Raw genomic sequence first — 19058 nt, 5'->3', positions numbered from 1 at the left:
TTTTTGTTCCAAGTAGTGGCCTAGTGGAGTTTGAAACCACACGAAACGGTTAAGCGGCTTTTGTGGCTTAGCGGGGGCTCAATCCGCAAAGCTGCGAGCTTTTGTCTGCCACCTGTCTGCGAAAAGCTCTTCTTTATTTTGTACTTAACTTTTGGACGCATCTTCGTGGGCGTGGCCAGGGGCGTGGGGTGGATTTTGCCAAAATTAAGGGGGCTTAAGAATATTATAGTTTCGATATGAAATTCATGCACATAAGCAGTTTCACAAATTGTCTACGACCAAGATGAAAAGCAAGCAGTATTTCGATTGAATTGGAACTTAATACTGAAGGTATATATATACGTATACCCCTGTGCAGTGGAATTATTTTTGCCTTTGGCCAAAAACCCCCGTGGGCCACGCCCCTGGGCGACCTGCAGCTTCCGCTGGCGACGACGTCGGCTTCTCGGTTTCGGTTTCTTGGCCTGGCTCGCTGCTTTTTAATTTGTTGGTGTTTTTTTTGTGTTTTCATGATTTTTTCATGTCTTTTTTGGTTTTTGGCCAAGTCCAAGTTTAACAGCGCTCGACGCGCCAGAATCAAGTTCAGTTGCGCCGCAAACGCGTCGCGGAAATGTTTCGCTGCTTCAGCTGCTGCTGCCACCGTCCGAAAGACATCGAAGTCGAAGCCGAAATTTAATTTCAATTTTAATTTAAAACTTAAAGCCATATTTAAGCAACGCGCCGCCGTCCTCTTTGAATTCCGCATCCTTGGCAACCGTTACCGCACCAGAACACATAGCAAAACCCGATACAACGAAACGGGAATCCAACCCGTTTGATAGTTTTATCCTTCCTTCCTAAAGTTCTCAGGTAAAAATTGTGCTGCATTTGCTGGTTTTTTGTTTTTGTTTTGTCGTGTTTTTGAATGTTTCTCATGTGAAGTGCGTAAACCTGTCCTTGCCGTTTCGTTGCGGTTTTTCCTGCTGCTGCCTTTTGAAGGTCACTCACGCACGAAGGCCGCGCCCAGTGGGTGGTGGCCAATATACATATATTTTGGGGGCGGAATGGGCCAAATGTCAAAAGGTGAAGGCAGCCAGGCGGCCTTGGGATTAAAGCACAGCTTTTCCCGCCGCATCGACGAGTGAAAGTGGTGGGTTGGGGGGAAATCGTAAGGACACGAATCAAGTAAAAGTAAATTCTTCGCTGGAATTAGTGATCGAAAAATGGGAACCAACAAGTGTGCAGTAACCTAAGGATATTAAGGATATTCCGGAAGCCTTGACCACTTACCAGTTTAATGGTTTTAAAAAACTAAGCACCTAACGAATTTAAACTAAAGGGTTTGTGTTAAAAACAACTAAATCAGTTCTCGTTGACAATTATTTTCGATTTTTACCAATCTAAACAGACATAAAAGGGATATGAAAAATACTTCAAATAATGTACTATTTGATGGTTAAAAAAAAAGGATGCATGGATGTGTATTGATTGTAGTTCAAGGATAATTGAAATTCTGCTGAATAGTATTAGAACTTCCGGATTTCCATCAAGTTATCCGATGATCCCTTTGACTGTGCAGTGTCGAAGTGCTGATGAAACCATCAGAAATCACTTAGAAGCCCCACCCAGTGTTCCAAAAAAATCTGAAGGCGGCTCTTCGGCAGAACCTCTTGTCATTTTGGCCAGCATTTGCATGCCAAACACTTCTCGCCGCCAGTCGGATGATGTGGATTTGTGGACACATCTAACTGGCAACTTGGTCAAATATTTTGGCGGCCAATCAGCAAGATCTTCCCAACATTTTTGGCAACTACGATCCACTGCGATGGCATTACCTCGACAAGCCGTGAAATTTGCTTAGCGATTAGCACACGTGGTGGTGGTCGGTCGGTCGATGGGAAGGTCGGTCAGTGATTTGTATTTGTATTTCTTATACGCTTTTCGGCACAAAATTCTCGACCATTTTCGCCAATTGCGAAAGGCAACAATATGTTGTTCTTGGCTAACTTCCGATCGATCGGTTTCACCGCGAAGACAAGCCATCCTCGAGATTTTCTGTGCTGTGGAGAGTCGCTTCGTCTATTTCAGGCAATTAACGCCTTGTCTTTACTTTCGGTTTTCGATTTCAGTCTAAATCTGTAGTGCCAGTGCTACTTTGACCATCTTTTGTCTTTCGACCTTGGACGGGGGAGGGGGCCGTTCAATGACCGACACTGTGCAGTTAGCTATATGCATATCGATCCGCCTACCGATCGAGATCTATGCAAAGACAATGACCAGCCTCTGTTTGGCCCTAATTCGATCGTCTCCAGCTGACACCACTCTACTGACTTTACGATCACTTTCCAAAATATCCCACTCACATCATCAGGCTTCTAAAATATGTGATAACTTCCCTTTATGAGCGCGAAAGTGTTAATCATATAGTTGAGGAAATCAGCTAATACCAGGACTACGATGCTATTACATGAACATGAAATCGAAGAAAACAACGAACTTAAGAAATCCCATCGATTTCTGTATAGAATATAGACCGCTATTGTGTGTGTGTATGCTGCACTTGAACTTGACCCCATTTTTATTATTTTTTTTTTTTTTTGCCCGGAGGACAAGGACGGAGATTTGATTCCTTTATGAGCGGGGCACGTCGGAAGGTCTGCTCTGCTCGGCGGCAATTACGGCGATTATCGGCCAAGAGATACGCGACTGTGACAGTCCACCACGCAATTACCACGTTTCAACTGGGCAACTGGCGTCCAAACAAAAGTGTCAGTCAGTGTATAAACGGCGGTGATGCGATGAGGGGCCCCCCTTTTTTTTTTTTGTATTTTGGGGAGGGGATTACAACTTGTTATTGTGGCTTTTAAGAACCAGTGTTTTCCATTCCATCTGCAGCGTGACATTCAAAATGCAAACGAACGCCGCAAACCAGTTTCGGATGCGTCCAAGTGAAGGGCTGCTTCTCAACGGAACCAAAAAAAAAAAATTAAAAATAAATAAAAACAATAATGAAAACAACGACTAGCCAAAAACAGGAGATCGTTGATTGATGATCTGATCTGAGGATCCGAGACACGCCCGTTCACTCAGAAGACTTTAGTAGACATATCAAAGTTCAAACTTTGACCAAGGTACAGAAACATTCCCCCGGGGTTTAATGGCCCCCAAAAGCAGCCGAGCACTACAGTGAAACCTACAATTTGGCAAATAAAAATCCCGGCATATATAGCCTTTGAATTACATGCACTTATATCGTAAAAGATCTACAAAAAGCGCGTTAAATTTCGACCGGCACGTTTTATTATGCCGAAATAATTATGATTGTTTTAATTACACACTAAGTTAACTAATGGCAGTGAAGCTAAGAATATGGAATTTAAGGTTATGGAAGCATGTCCATGTAAAGAAGGATCTTTGCTTCATAAAATCAGTGTCACATTTTCATGTTTTGGCTGTAACATGGCCAAAAGAGGCTTAAAACGCAAGTCCAAATGGTTTAAGCAACTGATGACCCAATTCAAACAAGCCGATCACTTTAAGGCTGATTTTCTCAAATTAATTATTTTGAAAATTTTTGCATTTTTTTTGAGCTGAATTTTTTGCGAAAAACGATCAAAATTTGACATTTCCAGACTTGAACGCCACTCGATTTGAAATTTCACAACGAACTCAGCGATATATGACATTCTATATTCGGACAAATATATACTTTGTAGTCGACTAAAAACTGATTATTTTAGAGTAAAAATTGTAATTTAATTTTTGCCAAAAATAGGATCGTTTTAATGGAATTTTTCCACACAACTTTGCCAAAAAGGGTCATAGAACTAAAAGAATGACAGGTTTGTGCAGATATTTAGCCACTCTAACTAAATCTATTCAAATCCTGCTGATTTTATCAAAAAAAAATTTTGGTCAATTTTCGCATTTTTGATAAGGGGTAACATCATAAAATTTTTCGAAAAATTGTCAAAATTTAATATTTCTAGGCTGGAATGCCAGTTTGTTGGAAATTTTATAACGAATCCAACGATGTATGACATTCTATATCTGGACAACTTTTATAGGTGTTGTTGACAAAAAACTAATTCTTTTTGGGCTAAAATTTGGGATTTCGGATTCGAAAAATGGTCAAAATTAAACATTTTTAGGCTAAAATGCCACTATACAGGAAATTTTGTAACGAATCCAACAATGTATTGCATTGCATGGTCCTAACAATATTAGGACCACCACTTGGCATTGATTTGGACCTGAAAATCCTTTTTTTTTGGGTGGAAAATTTGGTTTGAAATGTTTTACAAGGACTTTTCATTCTAAATTGGCTAAAATGAGTCGCAGATCGTAAGGAACGACTGTACAAGGAGCTTATCAATGCATGCCATTCTATATTCACAGATTTCGAAAAACTTATTTTCGAAGAATTCTTCGGTAGTTCAAAGTAGTAGAAGACTGTAATCTCAAACGATTTGATCCGACGTTGATCTCTTTCTGCTGAGTGACAGCTTAAAGCCAAAGTTATAGCGATCTATAAACGGTTTAAGTATATGTACCTTTGTTTTTTTTGTTATCTGAATTTACCTGGGAGTTGGGTCAATGTACTTGAGGTCTATAAACACGCCGATGGAAATGGAAGCAAGCGAACTGGATTCACTTTTGATTTTGAATTTTGTTTTCGTTTTCTTTGGCACTGGCGCGGCCGAGAGATCGAAAGACTGGCTTATTATGCTACCAAAATTAAAGAGCCAAAAGCAAAAGCATTGACATTGAAAATTATGCGAACAACAGAGGTCCAATATGTTTCGCTCGGCAAAAAAATAAAAAAAAAATTAAAAAAAATAAGAAGAAAAAAAGGCGAAGATGGTGTTTACACTGAGTTACTTGCGCTCACCGATAGATAGAATGGAATGGAATGGTGTGGTGTGGTAATTGATTACCAATTGTTGTCACTTGTCGGTGCGAATTATTAATGCGAATTGCGATTGATGGGCTCCATAAATAACCATAAATGCGATCAAATAACAATTGATCTGAGGGCGAAGCAATTCGCGAGTGGAGTGACAGCCAAGTTCAGCCGATATGGATGACAAGGGGGCAGCGAGGCTCCGCCAGTGGCTTTTCCCAGGGGCGTAGCTCGGATGGGGGCTATCTAATAGCCAATCCAAATGGATGGCATGTCTGGTGGTGTGTTTCTGTTTCGCTCACTTACGCCCATGTCCCAAAGTTCTCACGCTTTTCCACCTGGGATGGCACACGGCCGCACCCCCTTTCGTTGCCCACCGACGCACAGTGGGGCAAATGGGGCAACAATTGTGCAAACAACATAAATAATACTTATAATAAGCGGCCGCAAGGTGCCATCATTCATTATTCTCGCGCTTTACAAGCCAAGTGCAGTGGAACGTGATGGGTACAATTGGTTCCTTGGCCCGGCTTAAAAACAAAAAAAAAAAAAAAAAAAAAAATGGATAGTAACCAGTTGGTGGCGTAGCGTAAACGTGGAGCAGGCAGATGGGAGAAGAATCAAGTTGGCGTCATACATAGATTGTCTTCACTTTTTCTCCATTTTGACTAATTAACAGTGCTGGCCGACGGACGGATGACCTTCACCTTTTGCGAGCTGGCCAAAACGCAAAGGTGGTGGATGGCGAAGAAGAGAAGCCAAAGAATTGGTAACAAGCTGACGCCTCCTCCACCTTCGACTGACCCACTAAAAACGACAAAAAGAAAAAACAAAAACAGAAGCGACGCCGCTCTTCCTGGCTGTTTATTCAATTTTATTTCGTACCATTCGAAATGTTTTTTTTTTTTTTTCATTTTGGCTGAGGTTTGGCAGTTGGGGTAGGTCACTAACTGGGGGTCTCCTACAGATCCCTCCCCCCGATTCAATTTAATACCGTTCGTTCGTAAGCCATCGCCTTTTATTTTTCAAATTGTCTTGGCTGCCTTCTTTTTGTATCTTTGCCCACGATCATTTGTTTTGCGATGCCTTTTGTTTTGATCGTGGGCTTTACAGTGGTGCGCGATAAAAACCATATAATAAATGCTCAAGTTTCGTATAGCAATTAATAAGCAAATAGCTTGATAAGTACCTAAACGCTAAAATAATGGTTTTTTGAATCCTGTTTGCCAAACAATTTGTAAATTTTCCAAAATTATAAAGATCTTTAATGATGATTGGAAAGTATTTATTTGCCTGTTTCCATTGCTTTCCATTTTTTTATGATATATAGTAGTAGTAATGTATATGTTACATTTCACTACATGCGCAGCATAAGCAGACATCATGAAAATGATAATTTGAGCGTATCAATGTTGTGATTACCATAACAAAATGCCAAGTTTAGTCATTCATATTCATGTAGACGATATTGATATTGATATATGCGAGTCATAGACACCGGGCCACTGTGCACAGTTATGGATATTTGATTCTGTTCGCGGCCAGAGGTCAAATCGCATAAGCGGTCCATAGAAATGCAAAAAGCGAGTTGCTAATGATGGCCCACATATCACATGGATACATAGACTCGCACCATATCGCCACATTATCGCGCCGTCAGCTCAACCAAGCAGATCTTACATACCAGATCAGCCACGCCCCCTAATTGCTATATACACATACATATATATACTCTTTTATTTCCGATCTTAGTTGGCGCCATGAGGGAACCACTGCCAGGGGCGGTAGTGCTCCTGTTCCTGTGGCTCGGCTCCGCGATGCCACCCACATCTGGATCGGCGGTGCTCATCTCCGACATGACCATGAGCGTCATGGTGGAGCTATCCTCGCGACATCCCTTCTGCAAGATGCACACAGATCGGTGAGTCGTTCTTTATAGCTGAATAAGCGGAAATAATACCTCTTATTGTCCGCTAGTGGTGATATCCAGCGCATGTTGCTGCAATCGGATCCGCGACGCATACGCCAGGTGCCGCGGGAGTCGGTGATGGAGCTGGAGGAGGTGTGCCGCCGGCAGGGATCCTATGGCCACGAGTTCCGCGGCGGACTGGGCTTCATCTATCCGGGCACGAAGTGGTGCGGCCCGGGCACAGCGGCCACCAGTTACGACGACCTGGGCGCGCACGCTCGCGAGGATCGCTGCTGTCGCGAGCACGACATGTGTCCCGATGTGCTGAATGTGGGCGAGTGCCGGCGGGGATTGTGCAATCGCGGCACATTCACGAGAAGCCACTGCGACTGCGATGCCCGGTTTAGGCGATGCTTGCAGGCGGCGAACACGGAGACGGCCAATACGCTGGGCGCCATCTTCTACAATGTGGTGCAGGTGACGTGCTTCCAGGAGCGGAGTCCCTGCTCGGCACACCAGAGGTTCGAGGACTTCTACTACCGCACCGATCACTGTCCGGCGGAATTCCGGCAGGCGGATCTCTATGTGCCGCCGCACGGTGACAATCTGATAGCCAAGATCCTGGCCCATCCGCAAGGCCGGGCTCTGGCCGCTCCGGCCTGGACGATTCCCGCCAAGTCGACGGCGCGCCGTTGGGGCGTTCAATTGGCCAGCGTTGGCTTGGCGGCGGTGAATATCCTGCGGGAGGTGGTGCAGCAACCCCGACTCCTGTGGGACAGCCTGCAGGCGCCGGTCTCCAGGGAGCTACCACCGTCGCAAAGATATCACGATCCGGGCTACCACTACGAGCGACCCGGACCCGGCTCGTCCTACGGATATGGCCAATACAGTGGTCGCGGTTACGGGGGCTTCGACTCCCCTTGGAGTTAATTGCGGTACCACGAATGCCCCCGAAGACTGTTCTGAGCGATTGGGTGGAGTCCACTGGTCACGCGAAATAAGTTCCGGATGGCGGGTGATTCAAAAGGGAGTTGTAAATGATATACATACTAGATTAGAGCTAGGCAGGATTATAGATGCAGTATGGATACATTCCGTTCGCCATCAACTTCAATTGCCAAAGAAAAGAGCAGCAAGTACACTTTAAGAATATATCGCCTCAATCAAGTTAGTCGGCGCGAATTCTTTGTTTCATCCTGTTTTATATTCTGCTAAAGTTTTCATTCTGACGGGTATTTATTATTCTGGAAAAGTTTCATTGCCATCGGCTTTGCCGTCTTGGCGTGGGAAGAGAATGGGAATTGATACTTTAAATGGGTTTTATTGTGTAAGATACCCTTTTGTGAGTCACTAAGTAAGGTAAGGTAAAGAGGTAGCTTTTAAGCAGACAAACTTGAGGCCCTTAAGCAGGCTTCACTGTACTCGTAGGCCTTGTAAAATCCGAATCGTATTTTTTTATAGAATTTGAAGATTACGGATACTCTGCCAACCGGGTAGCTATTTGCTAGACCACACATTGATGGACCCGCCCAACTGCTCCCGCTTAGTATTAGTAGTCATAAGTTGCAGTTCCGGCTCCGCTAGGGAGCCGCAATCCTAGCCACTTAGCTGCATGTGTGATTGCCATTAACGTTCTGCATGTACCGTGTTCACTAGTTGACCCTTTTGACCATAGACAGCTGTGCTATAGAAATAAACTCATTGAGAATCGCATGCCTGCGCTCTTCCTTTCCGGTAAATGAATTCGATTAGAGCCGGATACAATCAAACGGAACAGGAGGCCATCTGCGCCCAGTGGCAGTATCAGCCGTCGGAGAAGTATGTGCCCAGCCAGCCGAGGACCTCATCCTAAATGGGCAACGTTGACGACCTGGACCAGCTGATGGACTCATGGAATCGGTTACAAATCTACACGGCATTAGCTTATCGCCTCGATTGCAATTCTTAAACCTGAACGAGTCGCTCGAAACTAGATGGGAAAATATATATACACATATATATTTTCATATATTGAATGCATACAAAACAGATCTATATATATAAATATATATATATATATATATGTATACACACAAAAACGTACATATAAATAAATATATTTACCATGACAATAAAGTGTTTTTCTAGCGTCCAAAAGTATTCACTTGATGGGGCTTCCTCAAATGGTTTTCATTGCATATTTTGTGGGATGACAAATAGTTTATTTTCAATAACTAATCTTACGTATGTATGTGCCCCACCTAAAGAATCTTCCACTTAACATTGTATTTTGATGTCCATCTTGGTCTTTATCCTTATAAAGAAACTGCCTATTCGACTTTATTGGTCTGAGCTTTTCTCATTCCTGTTGTTAACTTTTCGCGTCGTTTACAAAACAAAAAAAATATCTCTAATCTAGTGTGTTTTTCTGTATGGTGTATGGGCTGCGCTTTCTCAGCTCCTCCTTTAGGCACGCAGGGCCACAAACTGTTGGAACACTTCCAAGATGTGTGTGTCCAGGTCGGATGTGAATAGCAGCGTTTCCAAGGTGCTGCTGTACTTCTGAACTTGCTCATGATGCTGTGAGGATTGTGAGGAATGTCTCGAATTAGTACAGTCTGTGGGCACTTGCGAGACGATCACTTACCATAAGGAAGACCTGCTGCAGTCGTCCGATTGTCCAGCGATACCAATCCGTGTCTGGATCACGGCCGTCCGTATCGGAGCGCAGCAGATGCTCGGAGAGAATCATGATGAATCTCTGGAAGACGATGAGGAACAGACGCTTCTGGTTCACATTCGCCGCCTCCAGTTTCTCCTCCATGCGCTCAACCACCTGGAAACGATGATGAAAGTGTCTAATTTTCGTTTCGTTCACGATTGCGGGTGGAATGGTGTGGACTCACCTCCTCGGATGGCTTGTCAGCGTGTGTGATGGGCTTCTTCCTTTTATGCGAAGAATCATCCTCCGAATCGCTGGACGAAGAGTCCGCCTTCGCAAGCTTGTCCTTGGCCTCGCTCAATTCGGAATCTAGATGAGGAATTATCCGGTAATGCATATATCTTGGGAACAAATCGAAAAACATCGAAACTCACTCAGCTTGATCACGTGCTTGTTCATCTTCTTGATCGTCAGATGGAGAATTTCCCAGAGATACAGTTTCGTGAACTCGCCGGTCATCTCCTTGGAGAAGATCCACGTGGCCACCGCCGAGCAGTCGACGATCTGCAGTTTGAGCAGCTTGTCGATAAGGACCACCATCATTTGCTGGTGCGAGGACCACAGCTCGAAGATGTTGTGCAGGATGCAGATCTGCGCCTCCTCCGTTTCGGCCAGTGCGCGGAATACCGAGTGGAATTTGGATATGGCCGCAAAGCTGTGCGAAAACGACTTCGAGCCCAAATTCAGCAACGTCTGGACGAACACATCGATCTTCAAAGCATTGAAGCTGCCGTCGGACATCTCCTCGCCGCTATACCCGCTGTTCGGTATATCCTTCAATATGTTGACCACCTCCTCGGGCGTGCACTTCTGCCGGATGGCCACCACCAGTTGATGGGCCACCGTTGTTCCCGGCAAGCTGGCTGTTGTTCATGAAATGATTCAGATAATTTGTTTACATGCACCGTTGCCATCTTTTGGATTTTAGGGTTTATTGGCTTGCATATTAGCTCAACTTTAATCCTTAGCAGATAGAAGAACAAGAACAATGAACTTATTCATAACTTTCTGGTACTGCTATCCCCTTCTAATTCATTCAATTAGGACTTGGGCTTACTTTAATGGGTAATTGCTTGTCGTTAGACTTCCTAGACAATGCCATTGCCGTTGTTCCTAGTTAGGTGACACTTTCGTTGCAATTCGCATTTCATGGCTTGGTTATGTGGTCCATGGCGTGGAACCAAGCGGCACCACTCCACTCCACACACGCATCCAAAGCCAAACATCGAGCAAATCCAAGCTCTGCGTGGTGCGTTACTAATGACGGTTGTGCTCCAGCTCAGGCAAACCACCCGCCACCGGAGTTCCCCGCCTGCTCCCCGATTACGTGCAATTTATTGGCACTTGCGTCAATTATGTCAAAGTGGAGATCGGGCGGAATGGGTTCCCAGTCGTGGATTTTATATTATTATTATAATTATGCGGCCGTTTGGCAAGCCAATGTATTGGCAAATAAGCATTTTATTGTTCACATATGGGTGGCAATTTGCGATGTGGTTGTGATAAAAGCAAACTAAAACGGAACTCTGGGAAAGAGAAAAATGTGGCCACTCATCTACGTTCCATACCTTCATCTAGCCCGCTTTAACCTTTGACTCAAATCAGTTTGGCCAAGAATTCCAAATGCCTGTAGACAATGTCAATGGTTTGGGAGTTTCGGATGTGTCAAGATCATGCGGTGCTTTTTGTTCAGTTGCCAGTGGAAAAATTCGCACATATTTGGGCCTCATAATACCAACAAATGACTGCTTATGTTCGCTAACAAAAAATAAAAAAAATAATAAACAAACAACCCGCCTATTCATGCCATCGCCTCCAAATAACTTCACTTAAAAGCCAGAATTAAAGATGCTTTCACGGGAATCTGATTTCCAGCTCAAATTGAGCGTATCGATCGGTGGGAAAGGGAAGTACTTTCGTGCACTCGGTTAGAGTTCAATGTTGATGGGCGGGGATTTGTCTTATCCACCGGGTCATCTAGCGTTTGGATCCGTGACAGGAAAGACAGAGAACAGAGAAGCCCGGCGCAAGGTGAAATCGCCACACGGAACCGCCAGAGGAGCGACAAGAGCCAGAACGGGGCGATTCCGAGCGGCGAAGGGAGGATGGGCATCGTTGAAAGGGAAACTCCAGCCAAGCGAACCACCACCACTCAAATCTCAATGGAAATCTAAGGCAAAGTTTGGGCTTAAATGGAGGCTATGGCTATAGCCAAAATGAAATCAAAATCAAGAAGCACGGAACGATCTATGCCAGCGTAGTGGAACTTGGTATACCCTCCGTGATTATCAATAATAATTATGCTGGCCAATTCCATAACCAGCGACCCCACTGATTGGCAATAAAGTTCTGTGATAAAACCTTTTTTCCAATATGACAAACTTTGTTTGTTGACCAACTCTGGTTTTCAAAAGACCGCCATTGTTTGAGCAGGGTATCCAGCCGTGCTCCACATCCACACACATGTCTTGGATGCCAGTGTACCGCCCGCCTGCCGTGGCTGTTGCATAAACGACTCCAGCTGCGACTCCAACTTCATTCACTAAGCTATGCAAAAAGCCCAAGAAAAAGAAAAAAAAACTCATATGTGTGAGTGGCATCAGATTGCGCAAAGAGCCTCCGCCGCCGGCAACGCATCGCTTGGCTGCCCCAACGAAAGCAGCTTAGATGGATGGAGTTGGCTGATGGGCACAGAAGCTACCGGAGCCACCGAAGCTACAGAAGCCGCCGAAGCCACAACAGCTCCGCTCCAGACGTCACCGTGCATTATTAGCGAGCGCAACTGGCGAACGCGTTTCAGTCGCTTCTTCAAGCGCGCGCACTTCAAACGCATCTCGGAAAATCGCTGCCGCCTTCGTTTGCTTAGTTTCCGTGACTTCTATTTTTTTTTTTGGTTTTGTGTCCATTTTGTGTTTATGCGTTGATGTGCTAGGTGTGCTTGGCCAGACAATGAGGAATCTCTGCTGGCTACTGGCTGTTCCCATTGCAATCGTAAGTTGAGCGAAAGCGTGGACAAGTGACCGCGATATGTTCTTAGTTTTTGGATACCATGTGCATATTTTGTAAACCAGTTTGTTTTTTTTTTGTAATTTTTGAATGAAAGTATATCCTTGTTCCAAATGTGCATTGCCTTATTCGCTCTTTTGCAGCTGCCCTTGGGCTGTGCCATTGTGGGTGCAGGTCGCGATCTCCTGTTGACGCCGAGGCAAGGACATCAGCTGAGTGGCAAGCGGATCTTCTACGAGGAGCCGGCGGAGGAAAGGGTACTGAACCAGAGGCGCAGCCAATCGGCGCGTCCTTGGGAGCGAACCCTGAAGCATGTCACATACGTGACCCTCTTCACCGATGCGGCCATGGGCGCAGCAGCTGGAAATCTAAGGTAGGCTCGCCAGCTTGGCTCCGCACGCTCTCCTTTGTACGCTCATGGTAATACAGAGATTGATGCTCGGGCAGCCAGCTGCATGAGTATCACGACTTCCTGCAGACTCCATACGCGCCGGCTGATGACCAGAGAGGAGGAGCTGCGACTGGAGGAGCGCCATCCGCGCGCTTCGGCGATATTATGACCCTGGCCAAGGGCTACTTGGAGCAGCTGCCAGGACCCGGCAACGCATCCTCCTATCGCTTCGTGGAGGGCGGCACGTGCTACCAACTCAATTGCCCCAACTCGAATCCCAAACAGCGACGAGCCTTGTGGCAGGTTCAGCGCATCCGTCATCGGGACGGGGACAAGGGTCGTCACTACCACTACGAGATGAAGTTCAGTGTGACACCGCTCGACCACAAGGCCTGGCAGCCGCATCACCAACAGATGAGCTACATCCAAAAGGAGTCCGACTATCCAGCCAGTTTCGGGCGTTTGGCACACGATCAGGGCTTTGCCCAGCGCCGCCAGGATAGGGAGAGATATGGTGCTGCAGCCGGTGGGAGCGGTGGAAACGCGGAGCAGTCGCAGGCGACCTTTGTCCACGGCATTTTTCAGACAGCTCCGCCGCCAAAACTCAACATCGGTGAGTATTTAAAGGGCGCTGTGGCGCAAGGCGGTCCGAAAATAGAGCTATTTCCTGGTCTGCTCAATCTGGGACTGCGACCCAATTATGTGGTCCCGACTACTTTTCGTCCAAGCTATCCGGCTGCGCTGAAATTTGGCACTCATCCTGAATTGGAAAGATTCCCAACACACAACGGAGAACTGGGTAATGCTGGTAATGCTGGTCCAGCGGTCACTGCGGATTTGGCAGGCATTTCGGGCGCTGTAACCCATCATTTCCATCACCATTTCTATGTGGCACCTGGTGCCGGCGATGCCCAATTGCATCCGGAATTGGGCTATCGCTTGCCCAACTCCTCGCCTCCAGAACCGATCACACCGGCCTCAAACTTATATACCCATCATCAGACAGTGCAGTTTCCCAGCTCCAATTCGGGTTCTTCGGAATCTCTGGAGGAACAAGAGCAGGATTTGCTGCTGCGGACACCACAAATTTATGGACAGGCTTCCAAGTATCAAACAGCCAAGCTGCCACCTTTGCTTATCTATGCGGGCGGCAGTTCTGGCGATGAGGACAAGTCCTTTGTCCGAAGCGAACCGCTGGAGGAGACCGTCTATCGCTATTCCGAGCCGGACCCTTTATATGTCCACCAGAACCCCATCGATGTGCTGCAGGATAAGCAGCCGCCGGAGGAGGAAACCGAACGGGGACAGCATCAAGAGCTGGCAAGTGACCAAAAGCGAGGGGAACAGCGGCCAGTGGTCAGTCTGGAGCAGCCCGAACTGAGCACAACTGCTGCACCAACCACTGCGGCAGCGCCATCTCCCAGCGCTGGCACCACCACTGAAACTGCAAGCACGGAGAGATCCACACACGTCATCCCCACCACGAGCGCCAGTTTTGTGTCCACCTCCACGCACTTTAGTCCATTGCGCACCATTAGTAGGTATCGCACCACGCCAAAGATAACAGCTGGCCGATCCACCACAACCACTACATCCACCAGCACCGAACCACCGCTGAACAAGTGGGCCAAGCGGCGAAAGGAGCAGGACACCAAGGCCAAGAGCAGTCACCGCCACGAAGCCTTTGTTAGCACCACTTCGTCCACCAGCACCACCAGCACGACAACTTCCACCACACCACCTCCGCCGTCAACGACAGCTCCATCCACTCGCGTTCCATTGGCACCGCCACTGCCACCGGCACCACCATCCAAGGAAGTGGTGGAGGTGCTCACCCAAAAATCGGTTAGTCGATCTGTGAGCATGAAAGTGGGCGAAAACGGCGAGGAGATACCCATCATTGTGGACGACGAGGAGAACGAGGTCAAGCCAGTGCTGACTAATTAGCTGCCTACCACATACAAAACCAATCCTAATTATGCTATCCTATATGTAAGCCTAGTCGTAAGCACACTTAATCCCACAATAAATTCAAGTAATCCGTACGGCACGGGGTCAGACTCACCTGCCTCCTCGTTGGCGTACTTGTAATTGGGCACTGGCGTCAAGGGTATCAACTTGGCGTAAGTCGTTGGCATCATTTCCGTAATGCGCTGATGATACGAAAGGCTGTCAAAGATGTATGTAGTTGAGAATCAATGGATTTTACACAGACACGGGTATAACCTACCGTAGGCACTTCTGCAGCACCTCCTGGATGAATTTGGGACGCGGATGCTCGCCGTCGAGGAGCAGGCAGCTGTCCCACTCGTCCCACGACCATGTGAACTTAAAGTTGCTCAGGTGATAGGAGAACCAATTGACGAACCGATCGAAACATGACGTGTTCATCGAGTCGATGCGCATAAAAAGAATTTCGGTGGCCTGGGCCAGAACCTGGGGCAGCGTGGCCGGCTGCAGTTTGCAGAGTTCGATCAAAATGGAGCCGTAGCAGATGTCCAGATAGCGCGGCGTGGGCATGTGGAAGAGCTCGGCGAAAACGACCTCGACGATGCAGTACTCCAGCGGGATCTTGTGCTTGTATGGAAAGCTGAGCAGCTGGGCGGCGCAGTCCTTTCGCTCGTGATGGTATGTTTCAATGATATGGTGCAGATGCTCCTCAATCAAAAAGCGCTCTATTGAGTGGGCACCCGGCAGATTGGGCCCATCGGGGCAGTCGGTGTAGTCGAACATGCGGTACACCACCCAGGGCATGGGATACTCAAAGTTGTCGTGATGTGGCGGCGGCACAATCGTGGGCAGATTGTGCTGCAGTGCCTCGCAAAGTATCGAATCGAATACGAGGTAGGGTCGTGGTATATGCTTCTCCGCCCAATTGTCCTGCCGCAACTTCCGTATCTGAGCCCAAAGGCAATCCAAGTACTCCTCCTGTGGATGCGGAGCGTCTGAGGACCACACCCTCAGCGCATTGTGGTGCTTCTTGGAGCGTTTGTTTAGATAAACCTCGATCCTAAGCAACAGGGACTCCAGGGCAGACTCCTTCTTCTCGTAGAGATCGCGACCCACCCAGGGCAGCGTGGAGAGCACAGCAAAGACGAACCAATCGCGACGCACCTGGGGCACTGTATCCTCGTTGGAGACGTCGATCATGGTGTCCAGCAGCTGGAGGAGACTGGTGGCCGAGATGACGTGGCAATTGACCAGGTCGGCCAGAAAGCGCAGCGAGTAGCGGGCGGCATCCCAGCGGCACATCTTGAGGGACTCCTTAAAGGTCTTCACCATGTGATCCACGAACTCACCGCCAAACTTGTAGTTCTTGGCATTGAGCAGGCCCACCAACGTGGTGTAAACGGTACACTTCTCTGGCATTCGCACGGCGCAGTCGGACAGGATGCGCAGGATCTTCAGGCGAAACGTGCCCAGATCGGCCTCCAAAACGGAGACGAGTCCCTCCAGGTTCGATTCCACGGAGGAGGTGCTACGCTCGCCCACCCGCAGTATCAGCGACTCTAGACGATCCTCGATCTCCTGGTTCTCGGACACACGTCTACGCTTGTTGCGCCGGTGATCTGCAATGAAATTCCCCATAAAATGCTCTGCGTGCATGATTACATCGATGCCCACTTACCATAGCCCTCATCCTCCGTGTCGTGAGCCCTCCTGCGACTCATCTTCCCTTGAATTATTTGTAAATTTGGGGAAAACACCGATCAGCGTTGGTCCTTGGCCACCGGCAGACAGAAAAGCACGCTGATGGGTACACCTCTTGGTCCTGGACTTTTTCGGGGATCCTGGTCAGGATTTGCTAGACGGATGGGTCTTGCCAATACGTCTATTCTTTCACTGCGAGCGTCAATTAACTTGCCAACATTCAAAACAGCTTTGTCACAATTTTCACAAAAAACGCGATGCGATGCTTTTTTTTTTTTGCTAAAGAACTAAAGATGTGAGGCCATCGATGGCGGGTTCTATCGATAACAGCGTAAGCGGCGGACTGAAAATGGGGAGTGGATAAACGTTTTCTTTGGCTCAATATGCGCAGAATTGCTCTTCTGACTATTGCGGCATACCCAATAAATCAAAACACACCATTGACTGACTCACAATCATAGCCTGTTGAAAGCCACTGACTGCCACACAACTATCGTTAGAAACGGTGTGCAAGTGCTGCAATCGAGTCTTATAGCTGCCTATCGCTTTTGCCTAAGCGGCATTCCACCGCCGAATTTCGTTGCTTAATGATGAGATGTCCACGCATGTTGCCACTCTGCCTTACCGTGCTTGTGATCCTGCCGCATCCCCTCCAGTCGCTGGAGCCCCTGTCCATGGGTGCCATTGGCGGCGCCGTGGCCATGGGGATGTACTTCAAAGAATATACATATTGCCGGTTTTCCGAGTGCTGCGATGACCGTAGCATTCCGGCGAGAATACATGGTAAGTGATTAGTTTAGTATGCAACAAAATGACTACCAGTGCAGCGGATAATTACAGAATTAGAAAGATCCCTGGAAAGCACCCTCATTGGCCAGCACATCGTGAAGCAGCATATTGTCCCCGCACTGAAGGCGCACATCGCTTCCAGCGATAAGTCGCGAAAACCGCTGGTGATCAGCTTTCACGGACAGCCCGGTACGGGTAAGAATTTTGTGGCGGATCAAATTGCGAATGCTTTGTATTTGAAGGGTTCCAAGTCGAACTATGTCACCAAGTATCTCGGACAAGCGGACTTTCCCAACGAGAGTCAGGTGGGTAGCTATAAGGCGAAAATCAATTTGGAGGTGCGACAGACCTTGCGCAGCTGTCCGAGATCTTTGTTCATCTTCGACGAGGTGGATAAAATGCCCAGCGGAGTCTTCGACGCGCTCACCTCGCTTGTGGACTACAACGCCTTTGTCGATGGCACGGATAACACAAAGGCCATCTTCATCTTCCTCTCGAACACGGCGGGCAGTCATATAGCCGGTCATCTGGGTAGTATGATGAAGAATGGTAGGCTGCGCGAGGACACGCGACTGAGTGATTTTGAGCCCCTTTTGCGGAAGGCCGCCTATAACATGGATGGCGGTATGAAAAAGACCACCATGATTGAGTCCCTTGTTATCGATCATTTCATTCCGTTCCTGCCGATGGAGAAGGCGCATGTGATCAAGTGCCTGGAGGCGGAGTTTGTTAGGTGGTTCCGCGATCCTACGCAACCGAAAGCCCAAGAAATCATCGAGGACATCATAAACTCCTCCATTAGTTACGATCGCACGCACAGCTTGTTTGCCATATCGGGCTGCAAGACGCTGGAGAAGAAGGTGGCTATGGCCATTCATTGAGAAAGAGCCGACCGACTCCACATTTTAATGCTTTGCTTAGGTTGCGGTTTGTATTTAATAAACTATTTTTACGGAGCAAGGAAAACAAATTTTAACTACCAAGGATTTAGCCACTTGAGGCGGGCATCTTTGCGCAGCAGATCGGTATCCAGTCGCTTGGGCTGCTCGTCGTAATCCTGGCGAGCCGCCAGGCGGCTATCGATGGGTCCCAGGTCCTTGGTTACCAGACACTCGCCGTTCTCCTTGAGTATCGTATGCCGGACATCCTGGGCAGTGGGCTCTCCGTAGGGGAACGTGACCGGCGTAACCTTAACCAGATGCTTGATCTTCCACAGGCGGGCATTGTTCTCCGGTATGTTCTTGACGACAGTAAAGTCGCTCTGCTTTCCGTCGAGTCCCAGATCTTTGAGGATTCGATTCTCCCAGTAGGGATTGCCCTTCAACGGCTTAATGCGCTGCACCCGGAAAAGTTTCGCCGGCTCCACGGGCGGATCCTGGTGATCGGGAGTCCTGAGCAGGATAGATTTGGCATTAACAAATGCTGGGTTTCGGGTGTTTTCCTTTTATATACGGCACATGTGAATACGCACCTGGGATAGTAGGTGATTCCCTCGAATTTCTGGCCATTTTTGTAGAGGAACTTCTTGTTGTGCTTTCCGTAGCTGCGCACTGAACATGCGCTGCTCTTTAGTGGATTCAGCAGCTTTCCTAGGTTCATCTTAATTTAATGTTTCCCCTTTTTAATAAAATTAAATGCAAAACGCTTATGAAATAATTGATGTTACTCTGCCGATAACGATCACACAGAACATCTGGTTAACTAGTTGCCTATCGATGGGCAGCATGGA

General features: G+C 47.4%; 5 protein-coding genes across 6 annotated transcripts; 3 read left to right on the top strand and 2 right to left on the bottom strand.

The window, feature by feature from the left end:
- Positions 1–571: 571 nt before the first annotated feature.
- LOC6612478 (acidic phospholipase A2 PA4) lies at positions 572–8854 on the top strand. Of its 2 annotated transcripts, XM_032724143.1 has the most exons (4): positions 573–849; positions 6635–6803; positions 6860–7312; positions 8544–8854. In XM_032724143.1, exons 2-4 carry the CDS (start codon positions 6643–6645, stop codon positions 8641–8643), a joined length of 714 nt encoding a protein of 237 aa, XP_032580034.1. In that variant the 5' UTR covers positions 573–849; positions 6635–6642; the 3' UTR covers positions 8644–8854. The 2 variants fall into 2 exon arrangements, with proteins under 2 accessions (XP_002036986.1, XP_032580034.1); XM_002036950.2 differs by lacking the exon at positions 8544–8854 and having other exon boundaries at positions 572–849; positions 6860–8504.
- Positions 8855–8957: 103 nt separating this feature from the next.
- LOC6612480 (nuclear cap-binding protein subunit 1) lies at positions 8958–16828 on the bottom strand. The gene is made up of 7 exons (XM_002036952.2): positions 16518–16828; positions 15120–16458; positions 14955–15058; positions 9867–10355; positions 9677–9801; positions 9418–9606; positions 8958–9350 (listed from the first exon to the last, which is right to left on the bottom strand). The coding sequence occupies exons 1-7, from the start codon at positions 16558–16560 to the stop codon at positions 9237–9239; spliced, it is 2403 nt and encodes an 800-aa protein (XP_002036988.2). The 5' UTR covers positions 16561–16828; the 3' UTR covers positions 8958–9236.
- Positions 12338–14953, top strand: LOC6612481. Its single transcript, XM_032724142.1, has 3 exons — positions 12338–12483; positions 12642–12871; positions 12946–14953. Exons 1-3 carry the CDS (start codon positions 12442–12444, stop codon positions 14834–14836), a joined length of 2163 nt encoding a protein of 720 aa, XP_032580033.1. The 5' UTR covers positions 12338–12441; the 3' UTR covers positions 14837–14953.
- Positions 16829–16920: 92 nt separating the features above from the next.
- On the top strand, positions 16921–18299 carry LOC6612482 (torsin-like protein). The gene is made up of 2 exons (XM_002036954.2): positions 16921–17323; positions 17381–18299. The coding sequence occupies exons 1-2, from the start codon at positions 17128–17130 to the stop codon at positions 18208–18210; spliced, it is 1026 nt and encodes a 341-aa protein (XP_002036990.2). The 5' UTR covers positions 16921–17127; the 3' UTR covers positions 18211–18299.
- LOC6612483 (39S ribosomal protein L30, mitochondrial) lies at positions 18233–19013 on the bottom strand. The gene is made up of 2 exons (XM_002036955.2): positions 18801–19013; positions 18233–18720 (listed from the first exon to the last, which is right to left on the bottom strand). The coding sequence occupies exons 1-2, from the start codon at positions 18926–18928 to the stop codon at positions 18306–18308; spliced, it is 543 nt and encodes a 180-aa protein (XP_002036991.1). The 5' UTR covers positions 18929–19013; the 3' UTR covers positions 18233–18305.
- Positions 19014–19058: the final 45 nt, after the last annotated feature.

The sequence above is a fragment of the Drosophila sechellia genome, chromosome X (genome assembly GCF_004382195.2).
Source record: "Drosophila sechellia strain sech25 chromosome X, ASM438219v1, whole genome shotgun sequence".
Lineage (NCBI taxonomy): Eukaryota > Metazoa > Arthropoda > Insecta > Diptera > Drosophilidae > Drosophila > Drosophila sechellia.
Note: the sequence above shows the minus strand (reverse complement) of the source record. Positions and strands in the feature narration are given on the sequence as shown.